At 33.4% G+C, this 21,628-nt stretch overlaps 1 protein-coding gene across 1 annotated transcript in view; it reads right to left on the reverse strand.

The window, feature by feature from the left end:
• LOC114367978 (DNA gyrase subunit A, chloroplastic/mitochondrial) overlaps positions 1 to 17,751 on the reverse strand; it is a 32,450-nt gene extending 14,699 nt beyond the window's left edge. Inside the window, exons 1-15 of the mRNA XM_028325284.1 lie at positions 17,191 to 17,751; positions 15,789 to 15,858; positions 15,575 to 15,640; positions 13,245 to 13,346; positions 10,904 to 10,948; positions 10,704 to 10,802; positions 10,513 to 10,599; positions 8,984 to 9,054; positions 6,795 to 6,903; positions 6,630 to 6,692; positions 4,954 to 5,019; positions 4,731 to 4,819; positions 2,916 to 2,964; positions 1,870 to 1,956; positions 237 to 330 (exon numbers count right to left, since the gene is read on the reverse strand). Of these exons, the coding sequence (XP_028181085.1) occupies positions 237 to 330; positions 1,870 to 1,956; positions 2,916 to 2,964; positions 4,731 to 4,819; positions 4,954 to 5,019; positions 6,630 to 6,692; positions 6,795 to 6,903; positions 8,984 to 9,054; positions 10,513 to 10,599; positions 10,704 to 10,802; positions 10,904 to 10,948; positions 13,245 to 13,346; positions 15,575 to 15,640; positions 15,789 to 15,858; positions 17,191 to 17,585 (1,492 nt within the window). The 5' untranslated portion in view covers positions 17,586 to 17,751. The remainder of the gene's footprint in view (positions 1 to 236; positions 331 to 1,869; positions 1,957 to 2,915; positions 2,965 to 4,730; positions 4,820 to 4,953; positions 5,020 to 6,629; positions 6,693 to 6,794; positions 6,904 to 8,983; positions 9,055 to 10,512; positions 10,600 to 10,703; positions 10,803 to 10,903; positions 10,949 to 13,244; positions 13,347 to 15,574; positions 15,641 to 15,788; positions 15,859 to 17,190) is intronic.
• Between the last annotated feature and the right edge of the window lie 3,877 nt (positions 17,752 to 21,628).

Consider the following 21,628-nt stretch of genomic DNA (forward strand, 5'->3'; position numbering starts at 1 on the left):
CCACATTAAATAGCTAAAAGATAAAGAATTTCAACCAATGATTACATAGATTTCATTTCCATAACAAGTAGTACTATTCAGAAGATAGTTATTCAAAATGAAAAGTTTCCAACTATCAGTCTATATGAAAGCAGCCTCATCTTCATATAATGTCTTAAAACAAAGTTAATAGGGGAGAAATTTACAATCAAGAAAAATCAATAAACCAATAAATATACTTAAAATAAGAAGTTTACCATTACGTAAACCAGCTGCTGCAGCCGAGTTACTTGAAGCTTCACGTATTATGCGAATCACTCCATCCAGATTATCAAACCCAATAAGAATACCCTAAGTTTGTACATAACATAAACTTACATCCAAACAACTCTTTAAGAAAAACTAAACTTCAATAATTAGTCTCATAATCTCATACAATCCTCATGCATAAAATTTTCCAAATCATTTATTTTTCTTTTCTTATTGTAAAAGGATTTAGCTTACCTGAACCATTCCGTGAAAAGCACTGAATTGCAAAGTTTATTTATAGTGAATCTATGCACTCTAAAAACAGAACATAAATAATGAACCTAGGAAAGGATAACGAAACTAGTTATCTCTATACTAAATAATGACCCCAGTAATCGGCACACTATACATAGACTCTGTTTCTAAACTAATAAAAGAAAATTCAAATATTTTAGCAAAGAGGACAAGAAAGACTTCATGAGAATCTACAACAAGACATTCTCAGACAGAAATGAAGAAAACAAAAGAATGTAAAGAACAAATGCCCAACAAAAACAAATAAATATAACAGCACTCTAACCTTTGACCAATTCACGACAAATATTATTAAAAACACCATTAGCAAAGAATTATGGACAAGCCAAATGAACAGTGATGTCACCATTCACCAAGCTAATAACATGAAAACATAAACACATTCCAAGCTAAAAGTAGCAAGTGTCACTATATCTCCAATCAACATAGCAAGCAGTGTTGCTGAATTAACCCAATTTTCACTTGCTCCTTTATTCCAAATCCAGTGAAAGGAAAAGCCCATATCTTTAACAACCATTGCAAAAAAGAAAACGATCTCCAGCCAAGTTTGATAACATTCAATCCCTAACTAACAAGGGAGATTGTATTATTAGTGAGAATTTGAAGGAAATACAGGCAGGTAACGGCAATGCACCCAGACAAGGAAATTTTCTCTGGTCACAATCTATAAACTGAAATACTGAAAATAACATTGTACTCTGTTACGCATTCCTAAATGTATCAGATCTATTTTCTTCCTCTCTCTGAAACTAACTTTCCCATCTTTCTCATGTTCTCTCCTAATTGCAATTAAAATTTAATCATTTAGCCCACAAGTCCTTGAGCAAAACCTGAACCAAGGTTGGGTTCACAGTTTTATAATAGTTGATTTGCACATGTGCAAACAATGGAATAATGAACGTAACAAAAAAAGTTAACAAGTTCAGATATAATCATATAACACAGATGACAGATGGTAACATGTAAATACTTTTAAGAATGTAAGGTATGCAATGCAACAATGTTTCATGAAAGTCAAACTTAGATGCTCCCAGTACATTGTGATATATTTGAAATGTATGCTAAAGTCCAAGGAGCTGAAACCTGTTATTAACTACATATCAACATAAACTAAGAACATAAGAAACAAAATATGCATGAACATGGGAAAATACAATTTTGGTGGTTTTTAAGCTATCACTTTCATAGTAACTAAACTCCCAGAAACAAACACAGATAAATTTATGAATATAACCCCTCTACCGCTGGAATATGTCTGAGCTGTACACTCTATGCATAGGACAAAGGAAGCATACACAGATAGATCTTACTGTATATGTGACATACCTCAACAATATGTCTTCTCTCTTGTGCTTGTGATAACTTAAACCTTGCACGCCTCTCAACAACAGAGCATCTGAAGTCTAAGAATGCCTGAAAGGTAGAGTATTAAGCCAAGAGAAAAGAAAAAGTAGCACACTTCTTTAAAAGATGCTAAAAGCATTACACTGGCTCAAGCCAGAAGAAGAAAAGGCATTATTAGGTAGGGTTCCATCAAACCCGTTACCAACCCGTTTGGGTTAGGTTGGATTTATACAATTTTTCTATCAAATTCAAACCAAACCAACCTGATCAATAATGGGTTGGATTGATTCTGAGTAAAATGAACTAAAAATTATTCTAAAGTTTAAGAAAAAAAATTCTTATGATTTTCAATTGGAATTTTTAGTAGTTATATTCTATAATGCAGCTGACACATTCTTGCACATTCTGCCATTCACTTTCTCCACGATATTTACCAGTGTTTTAAGATCACTAATTAATAAATCAAAATAAAAATATAATAATATATAAAAATATGTATAACATTTAATGTTAATACGTAATAGTATCAAAAACCCTAGATAGAAAGTATTTGTGCAGAAACTAATGACTGAGAGTTATGTAGACAGAAATTGACAAAAGGACATGAATATAATAATTTAAAAAACCAAGAGATTAAATTAGATCAAAAATATATTAGGCGATCAAAATTGCACATTAATAAAAAAAATAAACAAAAAAGCAAGTAAGCTTTAAAATTTTAAAGATTGTTTAAGGATTTGATAATAGTCTAGTAACAATGAATTTCTTTTTATTTAAATAAGAAATCTGTATAAGCCATGTGTATACGAGTCAAAAGTACTAGTCTAACACATTGCTGAATGTGTACATGAATGTAAGGCTTTGTACTTCATAGAGACATGAATTCATTAAAGAATATCAATAAGGTGTTAACAAGCAAACCAATTTTATGCTATGCTATGAGGCAAGAAATAAGTACTTTTTATTCAAAATAACAATTCAAGAGGTGAAATGAACACAGTAGTATTCTAGGGCCAGTAAGTACTCACCTGCAGTAATTCCTTCAGCCCCATTTGTTTAGGTTGTCCATTTAGAATGCTACGAAGAAATCAGACAAAAAGGTATGTTCAATTTAAGACAAGTATATAAATAGATTAAAAGAAGAAAGAAACAGTAAGATGAGCAAAAATTGATAGAATTGGGGGATTATAAAAAAAGAAGCAGTGATATGTATTTGGTAAATATATCTTTGCTGATTTTGATATTTATGAGATACCAGCATCAGTAACAAGAAAATTACAAAATATTAACTGAAATAAAAAATAGAAAATATATATATAGTCCAACGATTTTGAAGGCCTAGTCTCTCCTTCTCAATTCCCTCTTTCACTAAGTCTTTCCAAATTGACTCATTCTCTCCTTTTCCCTTATATTCCTCTCTTTCTATAAATGTTTTCCCACTTCTCTCTCCTGCATCCCTTGCCAGGGTGGCTGGCTGATATGTGTACATTTCATGTTTGTCATGCCCAATTGGGGAACTGATTTTCAGCTTTTGCAAGTCATTTTCCAAAAAATGCACCTTTTTTATAGCAGGATGGATAGGAATAACTTTTAAAAGGCAATATTACAAGTCATTAGATGCACAAACCTCCAATCTTTTATTAAAATGATATAATGACAGCTGAGTCATAAAAATTTGCAAAACTGGACACTTAAATGATATCTATTAATAACCTTCAACCATACCAAATCATTTAAAGACAATAATGTCAACATCAATATGGATTATGGAATTTCCCTTTAACTTCCCATTCAAGAAAAGATTTGCTGGTACTCTAATGTTATCCTGTATTTCTAGTACCACTGGTACTCTTATATATATATATATATATACATCTAATTTTGCTGATCAAAAAAATAAGAAAAGATTTATGCCACCAACGTGGCATGGGGATTCTACAAATATTATTTGGCATCCATGAGCCCAAAAACAATGTTTGCAATCTACATCCAGCCCAAATTTGCAAAACATGTTGGCCAGTGGCCACATCACTCAATTGATTTTGTACTTTCATTCCTTTCCCTGAACTGCTTCAGATTAAAGGGGATTAAAAAACACAAATAGCATAGGACGAGGGGTCTTTTAATTTTTCTATCTATAATGCAAGCTTTTTGTTACCAATCAATCATATGAACAGATAGATATGAAGAAAATAGCCTTATTACATATTTATATTGTACTAACAGATTGAAAGAGAAAAACAGACCAAAGTGCACTTATTCTAAATTCTAAACACTCTTAGCATTCCCTCTCAAGTTAGGGCACACATCATATGCTCTAAGGTGACTAAAAATGGGTTAAACTCAAGTGCCAGATGTAATAATGGTGAACAAATCTGCACACTGATTTCCTGAACTGTCACGTAATGTTCTGAGGGAGCTTCCTAAAAAAAAAGTCAATCACTCGCAGAAATCAAAGAATGAAAAAACATACGTGAATCTGTTCCTTTCCAACAGGTAAAGAAACAAGTATCTGTCTAATGGAATAACCTCGAGCTTTCACGTGCAATCCCATAATTTGTAACCAAGAAGTTTTGGCCAACAAAACTTTTGGCAAAAATATCTAATCCAAAAACACAAGTTCTATGCCAGTAAAAGAGTCACAGCCTCACAGGCCTCCAAGGAGGTCTAATAAGCAGAGTCATTCCAAAAGATATTTATCTATCAAAAAACAAATCCTCATATAAGAGAAAAAAATATCGATCAATCATCAGAATTGTCACCAGAAGGATGTATCAGTGATCAGAGCATTTTAAAATATTAAATTCACTATTTCAAAACATGTGTAAGCTGCAGAAACTTACCCCACCATATTACAGCTAAATGTTGATTGCAGAGATGTTAAGCGATAAAGATTATTTAAAACAATCAATGGATCTGATCCCCGCTTCAGCTGCACAATGAAAGAGATTAATCATGGTGACCAGCTCAACAGTCCCTTCTCCTTTTTCTTACTTTTCTCTCTGTTTCTGTATGTGTCCATTCAATAAGATAATACAGGGTCAGAGCCATATTTATATATTCTACCTCAATAACTATACGCATTCCAGAACGATCACTCTCATCCCGAATATCACTTATCCCATCTAAACTCTGTAAGAAAGTAACAAAAACAAAATTATGTTAGAAAATATACATGCTAGATGCAAGTTAAACAAAGATTAACTTTAGCATAAAAATAATACTTTATAATGCTGGAAATATAAAATGAATACTTTATAATGCTGGAAATATAAAATGAATAAACAAACATGAGCTCAAAGTATGATATTGCATATAATTCACAAGGCAAGAGTACAAGAGAAAAAAACATACAAGCTTTCTGCTTGTCCAATTATAAATATGAATAATCCAACATAAAAAACTATAATATTCATCCAACCAAATCTTGTTCCCACACTTAAGTCATTATCACCAACAGGGTTACTTTTCAAACATATAACAAAATACATAAAAAAACTAAAAGCATAACTTGGTCAAAAGCTTCTAATGACAGTATAGCAACAAAAATCAAAGAAATTGTTGGAAATAGGAAGTAATGATATCCTATGAAGCACCAACTACGACACATCATGGACACAACTAATGTCTAAAATATAGGACACCATCCTCACCATTCATTTCTTGAAATCTAATGATTAAGATTAACTACACATTAGAATCATTAGATTTCAAGAAAATAGAGAGTGAGGATGAGGAGTAACTTGATCCCTCCTCTCTCTCTCTCTCTCTCTCTCTCTCTCTCTCTCTCTCTCTCTCTCTCTCTCTCTCTCTCTCTCTCTCTCTCTCTCTCTCTCTCTCTCTCTCTCTCTCTCTCTCTCTCTCTCTCTCTCTCTCTCTATATATATATATATATATATATATATATATATACACACACACGCACCCACACACATATATTCATTGAAAATTAAATTAAGAATTATGTATTCACCTTCTAAAAGTAAGGTTGTTAAGTTCTACAATTTTCATGTCAATAACCCTCACAAAAAGAATATTAAGAGAGAATGAGAGATCATTTCACAATGAAATCTTTACAAAACAATTTCCAAGGTAAGATGAAACATAACTCCTAAAACCCAAACATCTGAATTCAAGACATGAAACTTGGTACAACCGGAAAAGGAGATTCACCTGCATGAGAACTATGGAACCCAACTGATTATTAAATGAAAAAGGAGTCCAGGAACAACCGGAAAAGAATCTAATATTAGATTTTTCAATTTTTTCTATTGCTCATGATTTCACTTTTCATGCGACTTTCACCTTGTTTATAACCCTTTCTGGCTCGAAGGTCATCTAGATTCTATAGTTTTCTTGTAGTTGAATTTAATGGGACAAGTTATATGTCTTGAATCGGTCAAAAAAGAGTTCAAAATCGCATCTTAAAAAAAACGATCACTATTTCAAAAGGACCAATTTGACCCAAATTTAAAAGATCAAGGGCCAAAATGAACTTTTGAAAGATGAAGGACCAAAATAAATTTTAAAAATAAGATAAAGGAAAAAAAGTGCACAGCACCTAGATGTCTACTTTTTTAGAAGTTTCCAAACACCCCATAGCCACCACTCCTCTCCTCTTTTCCTCAAATTATCTTATTTCACTAGCACAAACAAAGTGAGAGAGCACGTAACTTCAAGAAGATAAAAGTAAATTGAAATTTGCAGTATTTTATTAATATCTTGTTGGAACACAGTAATACCTTATTTTCTACAAGTTCAGCAATCTTCTCAACTAAAGTTGCTTTGTTGGTCTGGTAAGGAATCTACTCCAATCATAAAATAGAATCTGTGATCAATTTTCTAAAGAAATAAAGCATGTGATTCTAATTTTCTAATGTCAAATCTGAAAGAATCTAGAGTGTCACCTCTTTTATGATTATTGCAGTCCGTTTTGTCTTTGAATCAAGCAATTCAATATCGGTTTTTCCTCTAATAATAACACGTCCTCGGCCAGTACGGTATGCCTCTAAGATCCTTAAGAAAAATGAGTATATATCAAACCATACATCACATAGTACAACAAAATCGGAAAAGCACAATGTAAAAGGAAAGAAAAAAAATGCATCATAGAAAATTTGATACAATTAATCAATGTAAAAGGAAACGATAATGCTAAGATTTCCTAACTAAAAGAGTACTTGTCCAGTCATTTTCAGACTAAAGACCTTGGGAGTCTTGAATACTTTCTTGGTATTAAGGTAGCTCAATCAAATGAAGGCATTGTGGTTTCCCAAAGAAAGTATGCTCTTGATATTTTAGAAGAAACATGCATTATTAATTGTAGACCCATTGATAGTCCTATGGACCCGAATCAAAAGTTGATGGCAGACCAAAGTGAACCATACTTAGATCCAAAAAGATATAGAAGACAGGTTGGATAGTTCATTTATCTCACAATTACAAGACCCGACATCTCTTTTGCAGTTAGTGTGATTAGTCAGTTCTTGCAGGCCCCTCATGTTGATCATTGGAAGGTTGTGATTCGCATTCTTACGTATATTAAAAAGGCTCCGGGTCAAGGATTTTATATGAAGATAAAGGAAATACTCAAATTTCTAGGTATTGTGATGTTAATTGGGTTGGATGCCCCATAGACAGAAGGTCCACTACTGGATATTGTGTATCCATTGGAGGCAATATTATCTCTTGGAAGAGCAAGAAACAAAACATTGTTGCTTGGTCTAGTGCAGAAGCAAAATATAGGGCTATGGCCAAAACCACATGTTAGTTAGTTTGGATCAAACAACTTCTTCAAGAATTGTGAAGTTAAACAAATGAAGTTGTATTGTGACAACCAGGCAGCACTTCACATTGTTGCCAATCCGGTGTTTCATGAAAGAACCAAACATATAGAGATTGACTGCCACTTTGTTCGGGAGAAACTGTTGTCCAAGGAGATTAGTAGTGAATTTGTCAGCTCAAATGATCATCTTGCAAATATTTTGACCAAATCTATGAGAGGACCTCCGATTCAATTTATATGTTCCAATTTGAGGGGGAGTGTTAAATTATTATGTGTTTATTCTAATTTCTATCTTTTTAGTAGTATGCTTTTTCTTTATTGTAGTTGTCTTTGTAAGGTGCCAAAGTCTGCACCTCTGCTCTTTTTTGTACTTGTTGACCTTTCTGTCATTTCATATTCTTAGATTTTGGAAGAATTCAAAAATGAATTGTAACCTTGAGCAACATTAATCAAAGGTGAATCAGCAAAGCAGTTCTGAAACTTTTTCATGCGTGCCTCATGTGCAAGCAGCAATGCCTCTATTTCTCCAATTAGAAGTGGTTCAAACTTGCATCGATCACTGAGATCACTGGACCATACTCCTCTGGTAGGCCTTCAAGAATCATGTCAAGGTGTTCACGCGGAAGAACAGGATCTCCACACAATCCAAGCGCGTCGACTATGCATTAGATGCACAGAAGAAACTCACGCATTGTTTTTTGAGAAATCGGATGAAAAGAAGGATTTGTGTAAGCGAAATTATGATTTGTCGCCATGGATAGACCTCAAGCTCAAATACCATCTTAGATTTTTAGAATGTGAGTTTAGGCCTAATTCACCCTCAAAAGCTAGCTCATAGGATGAAGGTTGTTCCTCACTTATATACTCTATCTTGGTTTTATCTCTAGCCAATGTGGGACTTGGGTTTTTCCCAATACATATATATAAAAGCTTCAATTGAGTGTAGAATATCAACCTTGACCCTTGTTTATCGAACTTCAACTTTAACATACTCTGCTATTGGTTAAAATCTATTGAGAACTACAATATCATGAGTGAGATTCATTAAATATAGGGTAGGACCCACATAATTTTGTGATTTCCAACATATTTCAATCAATAGGAAAGTGTGTGTTAGAAAGAGTGTGTGAGTGTGTTACTAACATTTCTCGACCAATAAATGATTCATAACTAAAATGTCACTATTAACATTTTCGAAGTGTATAATTACACTACGTAAAATGGCCAAGCAATATTGGAAAAAAAAATAGTAAAAATGTTTATCAAATATTCATTAAAAAAGGAATACTACCAAAACCATCATACACTCACCCAAGATTTCCCATAATCAGCCCTCCTGTTGGAAAATCTGGTCCAGGCATGTATTCAAGCAATTCTTGCAGCTACAACACACCAAAACTAATCAGAAATTTTCATTAAAGAAGGAAGAACGGAGAATAATATTAAGTTCACAAAACACAAAATGACTTTTCTTCCACTACTTGAGAATTATATTACTTAACCCAACAAGATAACGTATAATAGCAAACATATACAAATTAATTAAAGTGCTTAATAATTTGGGGGAGAGACAAGGCCCTTCAAAAGTCCTTCCCTACAATCCTATCAGTTTTTCGCATGTGTCAGTTTTATCTTGCACTGGTTTACTCGTAAATAATACTGAAATCTCATAGGTTTCAGTAGCAAGGGTAACTCAATCCAAAAAATAAAAATGAGTTTCATACTTTCATTGTTTCTAATAAGCACATTTCACACCAATTTCATGGGAGTTTCTTATAAACATTTACTTGACAGTTTAAGTTTAAGAAAAAATCAGCAAATGCTTTTGAAGAAGATATACTTTTGCAGTGAGTTTAGTTCAAAGGAAGGGAAGGATGGAGGAGGGATTTTTCTAAAATTTACCTCATTTAGTTCAAAAATGTGGAGGGGTGGGTAGGAGAAATGTGGGGGCTAATACCCATTCCCACCAGTTTTGTCTCCCCTCCAACAGTGGGGGATTTAGAGGGAGATCTATAATTTTTGGAATGTACTGGCGAAATTATCCTAAAGGTTTCCCTATCTCCTCTCCCCTTCACAGTTCATAACTACTATTTTCCCTCCCATCCCATCCTAACCAACCAAACAATGTTAACAACTAATAAGATAATCAATATATCATCTAAACTTCATTAAAAGTAAGACATCGCACTTATAGAAACTTTATTAGTTAAGGAGTTTAAGACATGTAAAGTTTGGAACCCACTCAAATTTTGGTTTTGATTTCAAAAAACAACAATATAATTGCACATAAAATAATAAGCCTCCTGGAGATCATCAACATTATTCTATATTTCATTTTTTTTATGAACTTAATCAAACTGGATCATAGATTCAAATGCTTATTCCTCGTTTACAAAAACAGCATATCCTCAGACCAAAAGTCACAGAATTTTCAACATCCATCAAAAAACTAGATTCATAGAAACAATTTTATTGTTGATCAATTTATTTGGAAATCAAAAGCTCATTCTGGGATTGATGGCTATTGTCTGGACAGCAGTACCAAATAGGATTGATAGTAATGATTTGTTGCAGATTCAGAGACCTAATGATATTGGTGTTATGTGTATGAACAATTTAGAACCAGTAACACATCTGTTCTTATCATCAATCAGCAGAGACATTAATGGCAATGAGGTTTAAAGAGTTTGGAAGAAGAAAAAAGAACAAAACCCTTGGGACTGAGCTGTGCTCGAAGATCTGGTTGTATCTTTGTATCTCCTTTCTAAACAGATTCCTTTTTATCAAAACAAGAGAGAGAGAGAGAGAGAGAGAGAGAGAGAGAAATGTTTGCCACTCACAGTAGCTTCGGGATTATGTATCAACACACAGAGCACATCAACAACTTCCCCAAGATTATGAGGAGGGATATTAGTTGCCATACCAACCTGATGAAGATAAAAAAAATGGACAGCTCCACGTGAGTAGATGCATGATTAGTCAATAAACAGCAGATCTTGTGTCAAGTATGTGAAAAGGAATGCAAAATCACCGCAATGCCAGAAGAACCATTTAACAATAAGGTTGGAAGGCGAGCTGGTAGAAGTGATGGTTCTTTTTGAGAATTATCAAAATTCGGAACAAAATCAACCTGCAATCAGGAACATATAGACATAATATGCACTTCAGTTAAGATGTTAAATTAATTCAAAAAAAACATAAATCTCAGGGCAAAGAAGAGCAGAGACAAACCGTGTCCTGCTCTAGATCTGTCAACAACATTGCTTCAGTCAGATCCTGCAAATTCAGACCAAGAACCAAATACCATCAATTAAAATTAATAGATTCAGAGAAGGGAGAGAGAGAGAAAGAGAAAGAAGGAAAGTTAGATTGTATTGATAAAACCAACCCAATCAATAACTATCTGCGATACAGTTTACATATACAGTTACACAAATGTAACTGTCAACTAACCTTGAGTTAGTTCCTAACAGAAAACTAACTATAAGAGAACTGAGGTTAGCTAAACAGACTAACAGATACAAGAAAAAGAAAAGACACTACTGCTGGACGAGTAGGTATACTCTCCTATAAAAATGTCTGCCAATATGTTAAATCAATTCAATAAACAACAAAGAGCACAAAAAAAATCCAACACTCTGGACAACTGCTTTTGACCAAGTAAAACTTCATGCTGATGTATTAACACCAAATCTTATTGATAACTAAATTAGAATTCACAGAGCAATCCAGACAACCTCCACAGAAATGTTGGCCCTTGCAAACTGTTTTCACAGTTATTCTAACATATACTCTAATACCCCCCCCCCCCCCCCCCACCTCAAACTCAAGGGGAAGAGTTTTCAGAGGAAAAACTCTTCACATTGAGTTTGCCTCTGAGAACTTCAAATCTTGCTGAAGAAAGAGGCTTGGTCAGCACATCTGCCCACTGATCCAAAGCAGGGATGTGTAAGACTGAAAACTGCTTGGCCAGAACCTTTTCCCTAACAAAAAAGACATCAATTTCCATAAGCTTCGTGCAACTGTGGAACACAGGATTATGAGCAATGGATACAACACTTTGATTGTCACAATAAAGGACAGGAGAAGTGAAGGGAACTCGCAATTCTGTTAAAAGAGCCTGAATCCATGTCAATTCAGTAGAAGTTTGAGCCAAGCTGTGATATTTAGCTTCAGTACTGGACCTAGCTGTGACTTTCTGCTTGCGAGACCACCATGATATCAAGTTTGGGCCAAGAAAGATGGCAGCCCCTGAGGTGGAACACCTATCATCTACATCAGATGCCCAATCAGCATCACAGAATGCATAAAAAGCCATGGGTTTCTCAGTAGAAGCAGGCTGAAGAAGTAAACCATGAGACAAGGTACCCTTGAGATACCTTAAGATCCTTTTAACCACTGCTCAATGAGAGTCCAGAGGACTAGCCATAAATTGACAATGTAGAGAAAGGGAACTGATATTATTGAATCTGAAAGTTAGTTACAGAGAAGTATTTATAGATCTCTAACCCTTCAAACTAAGTACAAAACAGAATTAACAAATAGGAGGGAAACTCTGTTAATAGACTAACAGCCTGATATTAGTGAGGTGCTGTTAGCAAAAGCTAACAGCCCTTGCAAACTGTTTTCACAGTTATTCTAACATATACTCTAATAATGACGCTATTGGGTTTTATTGAATGCACACAAGGTTCTTAAGTCATGTTCTTTCATAATACCGTCATGAAAAAGAAAAATTGAAAAGGGAAAGGAATAAGACTCTTTAAACAAGAATTCTGATGATCATCGTTTAATGATTACAGAGCTTAAGATGAGATACCGTAGAGCCATATCGTTTCCAAGCAATACAAAATTACCAAGCAACAATCAAACAAAGCTCAAGAGAAGAACCAAATATAAGCCCTTTTTATGTTTTGACAATGTCATAGAAAGCAACCAATATTCATGTTTATGGAACCAAAAACTTCATACTTCCTGGAAATTCCTTGCGTACAACATCCCTCCCCCATACCTTCGCATAGCGAAGAGCCTCTGGGCAATGGGATACGAAGTTTTTTAGTAGTCCTGTAAGACCCATTTTATTTTTTTTGCAGACAAATATACCATGCAGTAATTTCTTGAGACAAAACCCTTCTGAAGTTCTGACTTCAGATCTTCAAGCAAAGTGAGCAAATATCACTATTTTGAAACCCCAACCATATCAACAACTGAGTGTTGATTTATATATACATCAATCATATATATCAAAAATTCACATGATCTTCCATTTTTCTTTTCCTCCTCACACTTATGAAAAGGAAACTGATTTCAAAAATATAATCTTTTAAGTCTGGCACCTTAAATGTTAGATATATTTGAATTTTAAAATTACTCAAAATTAACAAATATGGTTAAAAAATCAACTCTGTTCTGGTATGACTAAAAACTAGTATGCAACTCTTTTACCTGCCAGTAATTAACCAGCACAAACAATTATTGATTGCAGAATACATTGTAGCACACTCTGATATAAAAGCAAAAGTGATAGACAAGTATAATTTAGATTCAAAGATTAAATCAGTTAAACACATACGTCCAGTCTGCACTCTGTGTAACGCATGGCAGCAGGAGGGTCAGCATCAATTGACCCAAAATTTCCATGACCTTGAATCAAAGGACTGCGTAAAGAAAAATCCTGAAAGAAATTGGAAAGCACATAGATTATAACAGCAGAAAAAAGAAAGGAAGTGTAATATTTTAAGACAGAATCCAAAAAAGTATCACTTCAAAATAGTAATTGCCCATTAGGTCTCAAAATATACTAGGTAAATCTATTATTCCTTCGAAAGGTACAAAATACTAATGGGAAATAGCACTATCAGTAAAAGGACCTTTATCACTACCCATCTAATAGAACACATACATAGGTAGGTAGGCTGATCAAGAAACCTATGTAATGCTAAAATATCATGAGTAAGTCTCTGGCACAATTACCTCCTAATTCAGCATGATCAAGGAAAAATAAAAATAACTAGGATAATTTACTCATTATTATTAAACTATTACACGTAAACAAACACTTCATATAGACGTGCTTTGGTGCATAGATCAAATTGTCGTCGCCATGAAGCCTTTTATTGTGCAGCTAATACATCAGAATCAAAAGACATTAAATGCCATTAAACTACCGCAAAATCTCCAAATAAATTGACTACAATCTCAAAAAAGGCTTCAGTGTTCATTTTAGCCCTTAGAAATCTATTCTGATGACAATTTAAATTTGGTTTTAATCCTGCAAAATTTTATAGTTCGTTTTAGTCCTCAGAAATTTTAAAATGTTTTAAATGGTCCCTATTACCACTTATGATGTGGCATGCATCTAGACATGCCATGCATGCCACCACAGAATAGGCACTGACGTGGAATCCCTAAATGTCAGTCAGATCACCATTAAGTGATAACAAACATCATTTTCAAAAAAAAAATGAGGACCATAACCAACAAAAAAAATGGTGGACCATAACCAACAAAAAAAATGGAGGACTAAAATCAAATTTAACCATATTTACATGGGCTAAAAACATATTTGATACAAATATCTCTTAGAATGTGGATTTGGACCTAGCTCAACCCCAAAAGCTAGGGTGAGAGTTGCACCCACTTATATTCTCTATCTTGGTCTTATCTCTATCCAATGTGGGACTTTGATTTTTCCTAATACACCCCCTCATACCCATCACTTTTTGAACTTGGTGCTTGGACAACATGGTGGGTGGCCCTTTAAATGGATCGAAGATAATATGGTGGGTGGCCCTTTTAATGGATATCTTAGAATTATTGCATTATCTTATGTTGGGAAAATAAAATTTGCAACTTTCTAAGAGACCTTTTAAAAGAAAAAAAATACTTAATTACCATAATTAGTCAGTCATCAAGCACCTACTATGTTAACCGATACTACAGAAAACAATCAATGGCCCAAAATATATAAGAGTGTTTGGATGGGATTATTTCAGGGGAAGAAACAGATTTTTAAAAATTATCAAAGCTTTTTTTCAAAAAAACTGATATTTTTGGTAAAACTATCAAAGTGATAAAAGGTGGTTTCTACAGAAGAAAGCTTTTCTATCATAAGCAAAATTATGTAGCTTAAGAATAAAATCTATCAAATTATTTTCTATCTAACTTTTGTATTCCCATTTTATCCTCAACATTGATGGAAGTGCTAGTGGGTAGTGCTAACATGGACCATTTGGAAGCATCGAAACGGGGTAGTTTTTGAAAACAAATCCTTCGACGGAAGCAAAGTGATGGACGATGCACTATTCCTACTATGGTCTTGGCATAAGGCAATGGAGAAGGGTTTCACAGTGCACTTTAGTCACTGGCCCTCCCAACTCAAAGCATTTTTCTGTAATTAGGGAGTGACGACGGATGTAGTAATTCCAATAGCTCATGCAGGGTATTTTATTTCCTACTATGGGTCCAATCAGGTTCTTAGTATTCCTTGTATAGCGATCTGAACCTGCTGTATACCCATCCTTTTATGTACCCTAGTACCTCTGGTACTTATTTATAATATATCACTTATTTTTGCTGAGCAAAAAAAAAAATCCTCAACATTGATTTTTTAAATACAAAACTAACTTTTACAATAACTCCAGTCCTATACCTTTTTTGTAATTTTACTATAAAAAGCTATTCTTTCAAACAATCCGAACATAATAGATTTAATAGATTATCTTAATATCACTTTTCTTATTTTTAACAAACAAAAAAATTTCATTCAAAATGATAGATTATAACAATAACCAATTATACCATAATTAATTATTGAAATCATCTTTTTCTTCACAACTAAACCAAACACAATATATTAAGATGAAGCTCAAATAACATGGAAAGCAAAAGGCAAATGTTTACCTGGGCCATTCGCACCAAGGAATCATACACAGCAGTGTCTCCATGAGGGTGGAATTTTCCCAATACCTACAATAACAGCATCATATAGTATCACATCAAACAAAAAAATTGACAATGGATAATAACTTAATAAGTAGTCCAAGCATGCTTCTAGATGAACACATTGGATGCTTCAACAAAATTGAGAATATAACATCAATGGCTAGATATTAACCTCTCCAACAACTCTCGCACACTTCTTGAACGGTTTTTTGGATGAGAGGCCAAGCTCATGCATAGCAAATCTGCATTCAAAATAGTAGCTTAGTTTGCAATCAAATCTCAATCTCAATAAGAATTGTCAAATTTCAACGACTGAAAATTTTAAACTAGTGGGGTGATTCACACTCCCAATTATGTTTTTTTTGAACCGCCAAAAGTAATAATATATTAATATAAAGGAGTACCAGGGATACTACAAATAACAGAGGAGATATATCTCCTGATATAGAACATAAGACAAAAAACCCCACAAAGGAAACAACACCACCCCAACCATACACAATAAACAACTTAAGCAAAGGCTAAAGGCATTGCTGATGACCATTGAGGATAAGGAACATTGAACACTCCCAATTATGTGTATACAGGATCAACCTTAATTACTTTTGATTATAATTTCTTAAATTCCCCTCGATAAAATACTTTATATTCAAATAAACCGTAATTAGAATTTTATTTGTCTATCCACATTTAACTGGTTATAATTTAGAAAATTAATATTATAAGTGGTTAGTGAAGAGGGCAAATAGAAAATTAGGAATAAGAAGAGTATTACCCCAGTTTTTGTTATTGCTGCACTACAAACTATAAGTGACCATGTCAGAAACTTCGCATAATGAGAGAAATAAGGAACAATAGGTTTAATCTAAACATGAAGTAATGCAAACATTTACTACATATACAACTCATGAACCAATGAAAGCAAGGATGTTTTGATTGCAAAAATAATATCATGCTCACATGATTCGATACCAAGCTCCAAACGCAATCAATCACAGAAACAAAGGGAATAAAAATAGAAAGACAATTTAAGCCAGTGTTCTTCCCCATGCCAAATAAAATTACTTTTGTTTATCTATCCCGTGTTATAAAACAAAGAGGTTAGCACAAAATTCGTGAGTTTGGTGTGAAGAAAAGAATAATTAGGCAATAAAATATTAAATAAAATTAATGAATAAAATTGTGAAATACCCCCAACTTTTTTTGAACTTAGAGGAAAAAGAAATCCCAAAGGAAAAACTCAAATGAATATTGTTCAAAATCCCCAGTGGCACTGATAAAGTAGGAGCAGTCCCAAAAACAAATATATTGTGAAATTTCCCCGTTTTCTAATAGACTAATCATAAATTTATAATTATCTACCCATTTTCTCTTCCATCTCATTTCATTTCCACCCCCATTGTCTACCCATCTTTCTCTTCCTTCCTTGTCACATCACTTATCACATCTATCACTTTAACCTTTTGGACCCAAGATTAATCTCTAATCCGGTTACAATAGTGTGACAAGACCAAAAAAAATGCTTCAATATTAAAAACACTTAGAACTTAAAAAACTTGTAAGAGAACACTAACAGAATCCTTCGGTGCACGGGCTTCAACCCGTCGCGAACATCGGGCAACGCGCGACCGAGCAGAACGGACATTGCATACGCCATGTAAGCCTCTGTGGCCTCTTTGTGAAGCTCCGTCGGCACCACCCTCCCCTCGCTCACGTAATCGTTATCTGTCGTCGCCGACGCCGCCGTCGTGACGCTCCCATTCTCGTCGTCGCGGCGCCTGGCGGACCGAAACGCCGAGGCCGGGCGCCGCGGCGCGCGGGCGGAGAGGAAGCGGAGCTCGGAGGGGGCGTGGCGGAGGCGCAATGGCTGGAGGAAGGGGGAGAGGCGGAGGACGCGGAGCGCGGAGTGTGCCATGGGGCTGCAGAAGATAGGGTTAGGGTTTTGGAAATGGAGGGAAGAGGGTTTCATAGGGTTGCAGTTGCTGCAACCATTTGAAAGTGAGAGCGTGGGAGTATTGTTGGGGTTTTAGGGATTTTGGATAGAGAAGAGGTGAGAGACGTTCTCTAAAACCCTTGTAGTGTGTATTGTGGACACTGCGCGCCAAAGGTGTTTGAGATTTGATAATGAACCGGTGTTTGTGTGTCATCACTCGCATGATTTTTGTTTTCTTGTCTTTTTCCTTTTTATATTTTTCATAAATAGTTTACTAATTGATTGTAAGAACTTTCAAAGAACTCATTTTTGGTGTTTTGGTGTTGGACTACTTTTTTAGAGAGATGATGTCATATATGCTGATGTAAGAACTTTTATTTTTTTATTTTAGTGGTAAAATTGAATTTACATTTTTGAATTTTACTTATACAAAAAATAAAATAATATTTTTTATAAAAAAAAAAAAGAATTTTGTCCCTAAAATCTAACTTCCGGCATTGATAACTCTTAAGTAAAAATAGTAGTAGGTTTGGTCGATAAAAATTCTTGAACTCAAAAATTTCATTAAAGATGTTCTAAGTATTAATATAGATAAAATTTAATGTCTATGTGCGGTTTAAAATAATTTTATACCACATCATCAAATTGTATATCATTGTTTGAATTACTTTAATATAATTATTTTAAAAGTCAATAAATTTATTATATATAAAGAATTATAATTTAATGATTATGTGAAATTTTTTATTCAATGCATAATTTTTTTCTTATATTAATATTAATATTTTGTAGTTTGTACATTGAATGCAGGAATAATTGCAAAATATTAAAAAAAATATCTATTTACAATATAAGAAAAGAATAAATTGTCAATTTTAGTTTTTTACCCCTACTTCTACGCATGACAATTTGGAAAATTTTGCTTTATTTTTTTCTTTTCTTTTTTTCTTACTATATTATATGACACGTAAAAAAATATTATAATTCATAAAATATAATTTTAATATTTAATATTATTAACTTGGAAGAAAACAAATAAGCAAATGCAAGTTATTCTTTCATATTGCTAGCATTTTGCCATGCTAGAAAATTTATTTAATCGGTGCTACAACTATTTCAACGATCCAGTATGGTAGAGCAGCTTTATACATTAGTTAGAAAAAGAAAAAAAAAAAAAAAAAAAAAAAAAGTGGGGAGTGAGAAAAGATTTAGTGGATATTTTTGTATTTTCAATCTTTTATACTAAGAACAAAAAGTTGTTTAAGGATGTGAGTAACAAAATTTTACATATTTATGTTGTATTTGGCCACTTATTTTATGTTGTCCCATTATCACTTTAAAATCTAATAGGGAACAAATGATTATGTTGTGTTGTTCTATATATTCTAACAAATCAAATCACCCCTAAAAATACTATAATTAATAATCTATTTATTTTATTTTACAATAAAAAAGGATACATTGTGAATTTTATTTTTTTACCCCTACCTTTAAACCTTTGGAAAATTTTGCTTTAATATTTTTCTTCCTTTTTTTTCTTACTATTATTTTTATAATAGAAAAGGATGGGTTGTCACTATTTAGAAAAAATTTACTTTATTGTTTCTCTTCTCTTTTTTCTTATTATTACATAACACGTAAAAAATATTATAATTCATAAAATATAATTTTAATATTTAATATTATAATAAAATAATATTTTTACAAGAAAAAGTATAATTTACTTAAAAATGAAATATTATTAAATTATCATTTTATTTAGAAGTCACTAATAAAGAAACGATTGATATGAATATATTGTTGATTAAAACTAAAGTAACAACTCGTTTCGTCGTTTCGATATCACTTACTATAAAATGTGACATTTCAATTTTTAATTGAAAACTCCATTAATTTGATTGTGAAAATGATGGTAAATTTTTTGCGTGTACATTCATCAAACAACTCACAAACACGTGAACAAATACATACTTATATATATATATATATATATATATATATATATATATATATATACACCACTATATATCTTTTCAAATGCCAGGACGTAATTTAGATTTTTTTTTTTCCATATATCTAAACTTGGGACTTACATGTCCAATCAAAAAGATTCAAGGAACCAACTAAGGAAGAGTTCATAATAAAACACAACTCTTCCACAAAATAAATTTCAACGTTATCACGTCGGTTTGGCGACTCCAACAAAAGACTTCCCTCCAAGTTGTCTACGGCTGCTCATCTGCTCCCACGAACGAAAGTTCAAAATCATTACAGGAATGCTTAAAGATTCTCATGCAATATGAAGTATGAAACATGAGCATCATCAATGCACTAACCATGGATAGTTAAAGATTCTAAGTCATCCCCTTCTCTCTCCAGGAATGCTTAAAACTCTTTAAAACACTTTATTTCTCCCTCTAGGGATATCCAACATGGTCACCATACCTCCATGTACATACACAACATACATCATCACAATAACATCATCAACATCATTTCATCTCAACATCACATTCCATATACATACATATAAATTTATGTCCGAGATTCACATTCCCCAGGTCTTCAGGCAACATAAACCTCATACAACAATAATCTATAATATCATGAGACTCATATTTTTAAGGAAAATTCTAAATTAAAGAGGAAAACTATGGTATTCAAAACAAACTCTTATGCCCATTTAAAATTTAATAAAGAAGTAAATAAAGAACAAATATAAAATTTTGGGCAAAGTCTCCTCTATAATTAAGACTTTTCCCAAAAATTCCAATCAATACAACAACAACATCATTGACAATTTTAATCATTAATAACAAACATATCACATCCCATTAGTTAAAAACACAGTTTTTCTTGAAAATCAGCATGCACATCAATAGCAAATATATCACATCCCATTAGTTAAAAATACAGTTTTTCTCGAAAACCGGCATGCACAAGGACAATCATACATCCCCATAATTGGGTTCCCTGACCCCAACTATGGTATCAAAAGCTATAAACAAACAATAAACTCCCCTCACCTATCTATATCTCTTTGTTAGTTCCTTGCGGCGTTGCTCTAAGATCTCTTAGGTTCACATCCATTTGTCCAAATGCAGAGCTCTATATACCAAATCAAAGATAATTCAGTATAGATTTCAAAGACAAGGTTAATATTAACTTTTGGGGTCAAATACCCATTCAGTTTAAAAAAGGGCTAAAGGGGTGTTTTGAGATTCATATCAAAGAGATGTCATTTTGAAATTTTGATCACAGCACAATGACCAGGGTTCAACAAATGTTACAAAAACAAAGTCTATTTTATAAAAATGTAACTTTTAAAACATCTCTTTTTCAAGGGTTTTTCAAAGAAAGTGTAAAAACATCCAATAATGGTACCCAAGTCATAAGAGATGCAAAGGTAGGCTCAAACTAACAAGGAGAAGGCTTAGAAATCACGATTATCTCGAAGAAATCGTGAAGGAAGGATTGGAGGCTTCGTTCTCTACCAAATCCTCGAGTTGAGTTTTGAAGATTCTGCTTCGATTAAATTGTTATTCTCCGTACGGTGGTCCAACGACAAGCAAAGGCGGCTCGTGGCAGTCACCGGTGGTCAATGGTGGTGGAGGAGGAGGTTGGGGGTGTTGGGAGAGGGTTTAAGGGAAGAGAAGGAGAGAAAAAATGACTCTTTTACGTTGTTGGACGTATTTGTAGCCTGCAACACTTGCCCAGGCAAAATTTGGCTCACTCGGGCAAGCAAATCTAGCTTAAATTCGCTTGGGTGAAATTTGGCTCGCATGGGCGAGATGATCTAACTCAAATTTTACTGCTTCGGTTAAAATATCATATCTCATACTCAATATATTATATTTTAAATCCCAATAGTCAAAATTTGAAAATTTGGGTTGCAAGCCTACAGTCCAAATTTGAAAGTGATCCAACGGTTAACGAATCCAGGATTGCAGTTTTAGTGGAACAGGTTTAAGTAAAACTTGAAATCTCATAATTTCAACCGAAGTCAATAAAGTCCACATAACTCAACATCCACATCAAGCAAATCGCACATGGCTAATTCATAGAATACCTTAACTCAT

The sequence above is a fragment of the Glycine soja genome, chromosome 9, assembly GCF_004193775.1.
Source record: "Glycine soja cultivar W05 chromosome 9, ASM419377v2, whole genome shotgun sequence".
Lineage (NCBI taxonomy): Eukaryota > Viridiplantae > Streptophyta > Magnoliopsida > Fabales > Fabaceae > Glycine > Glycine soja.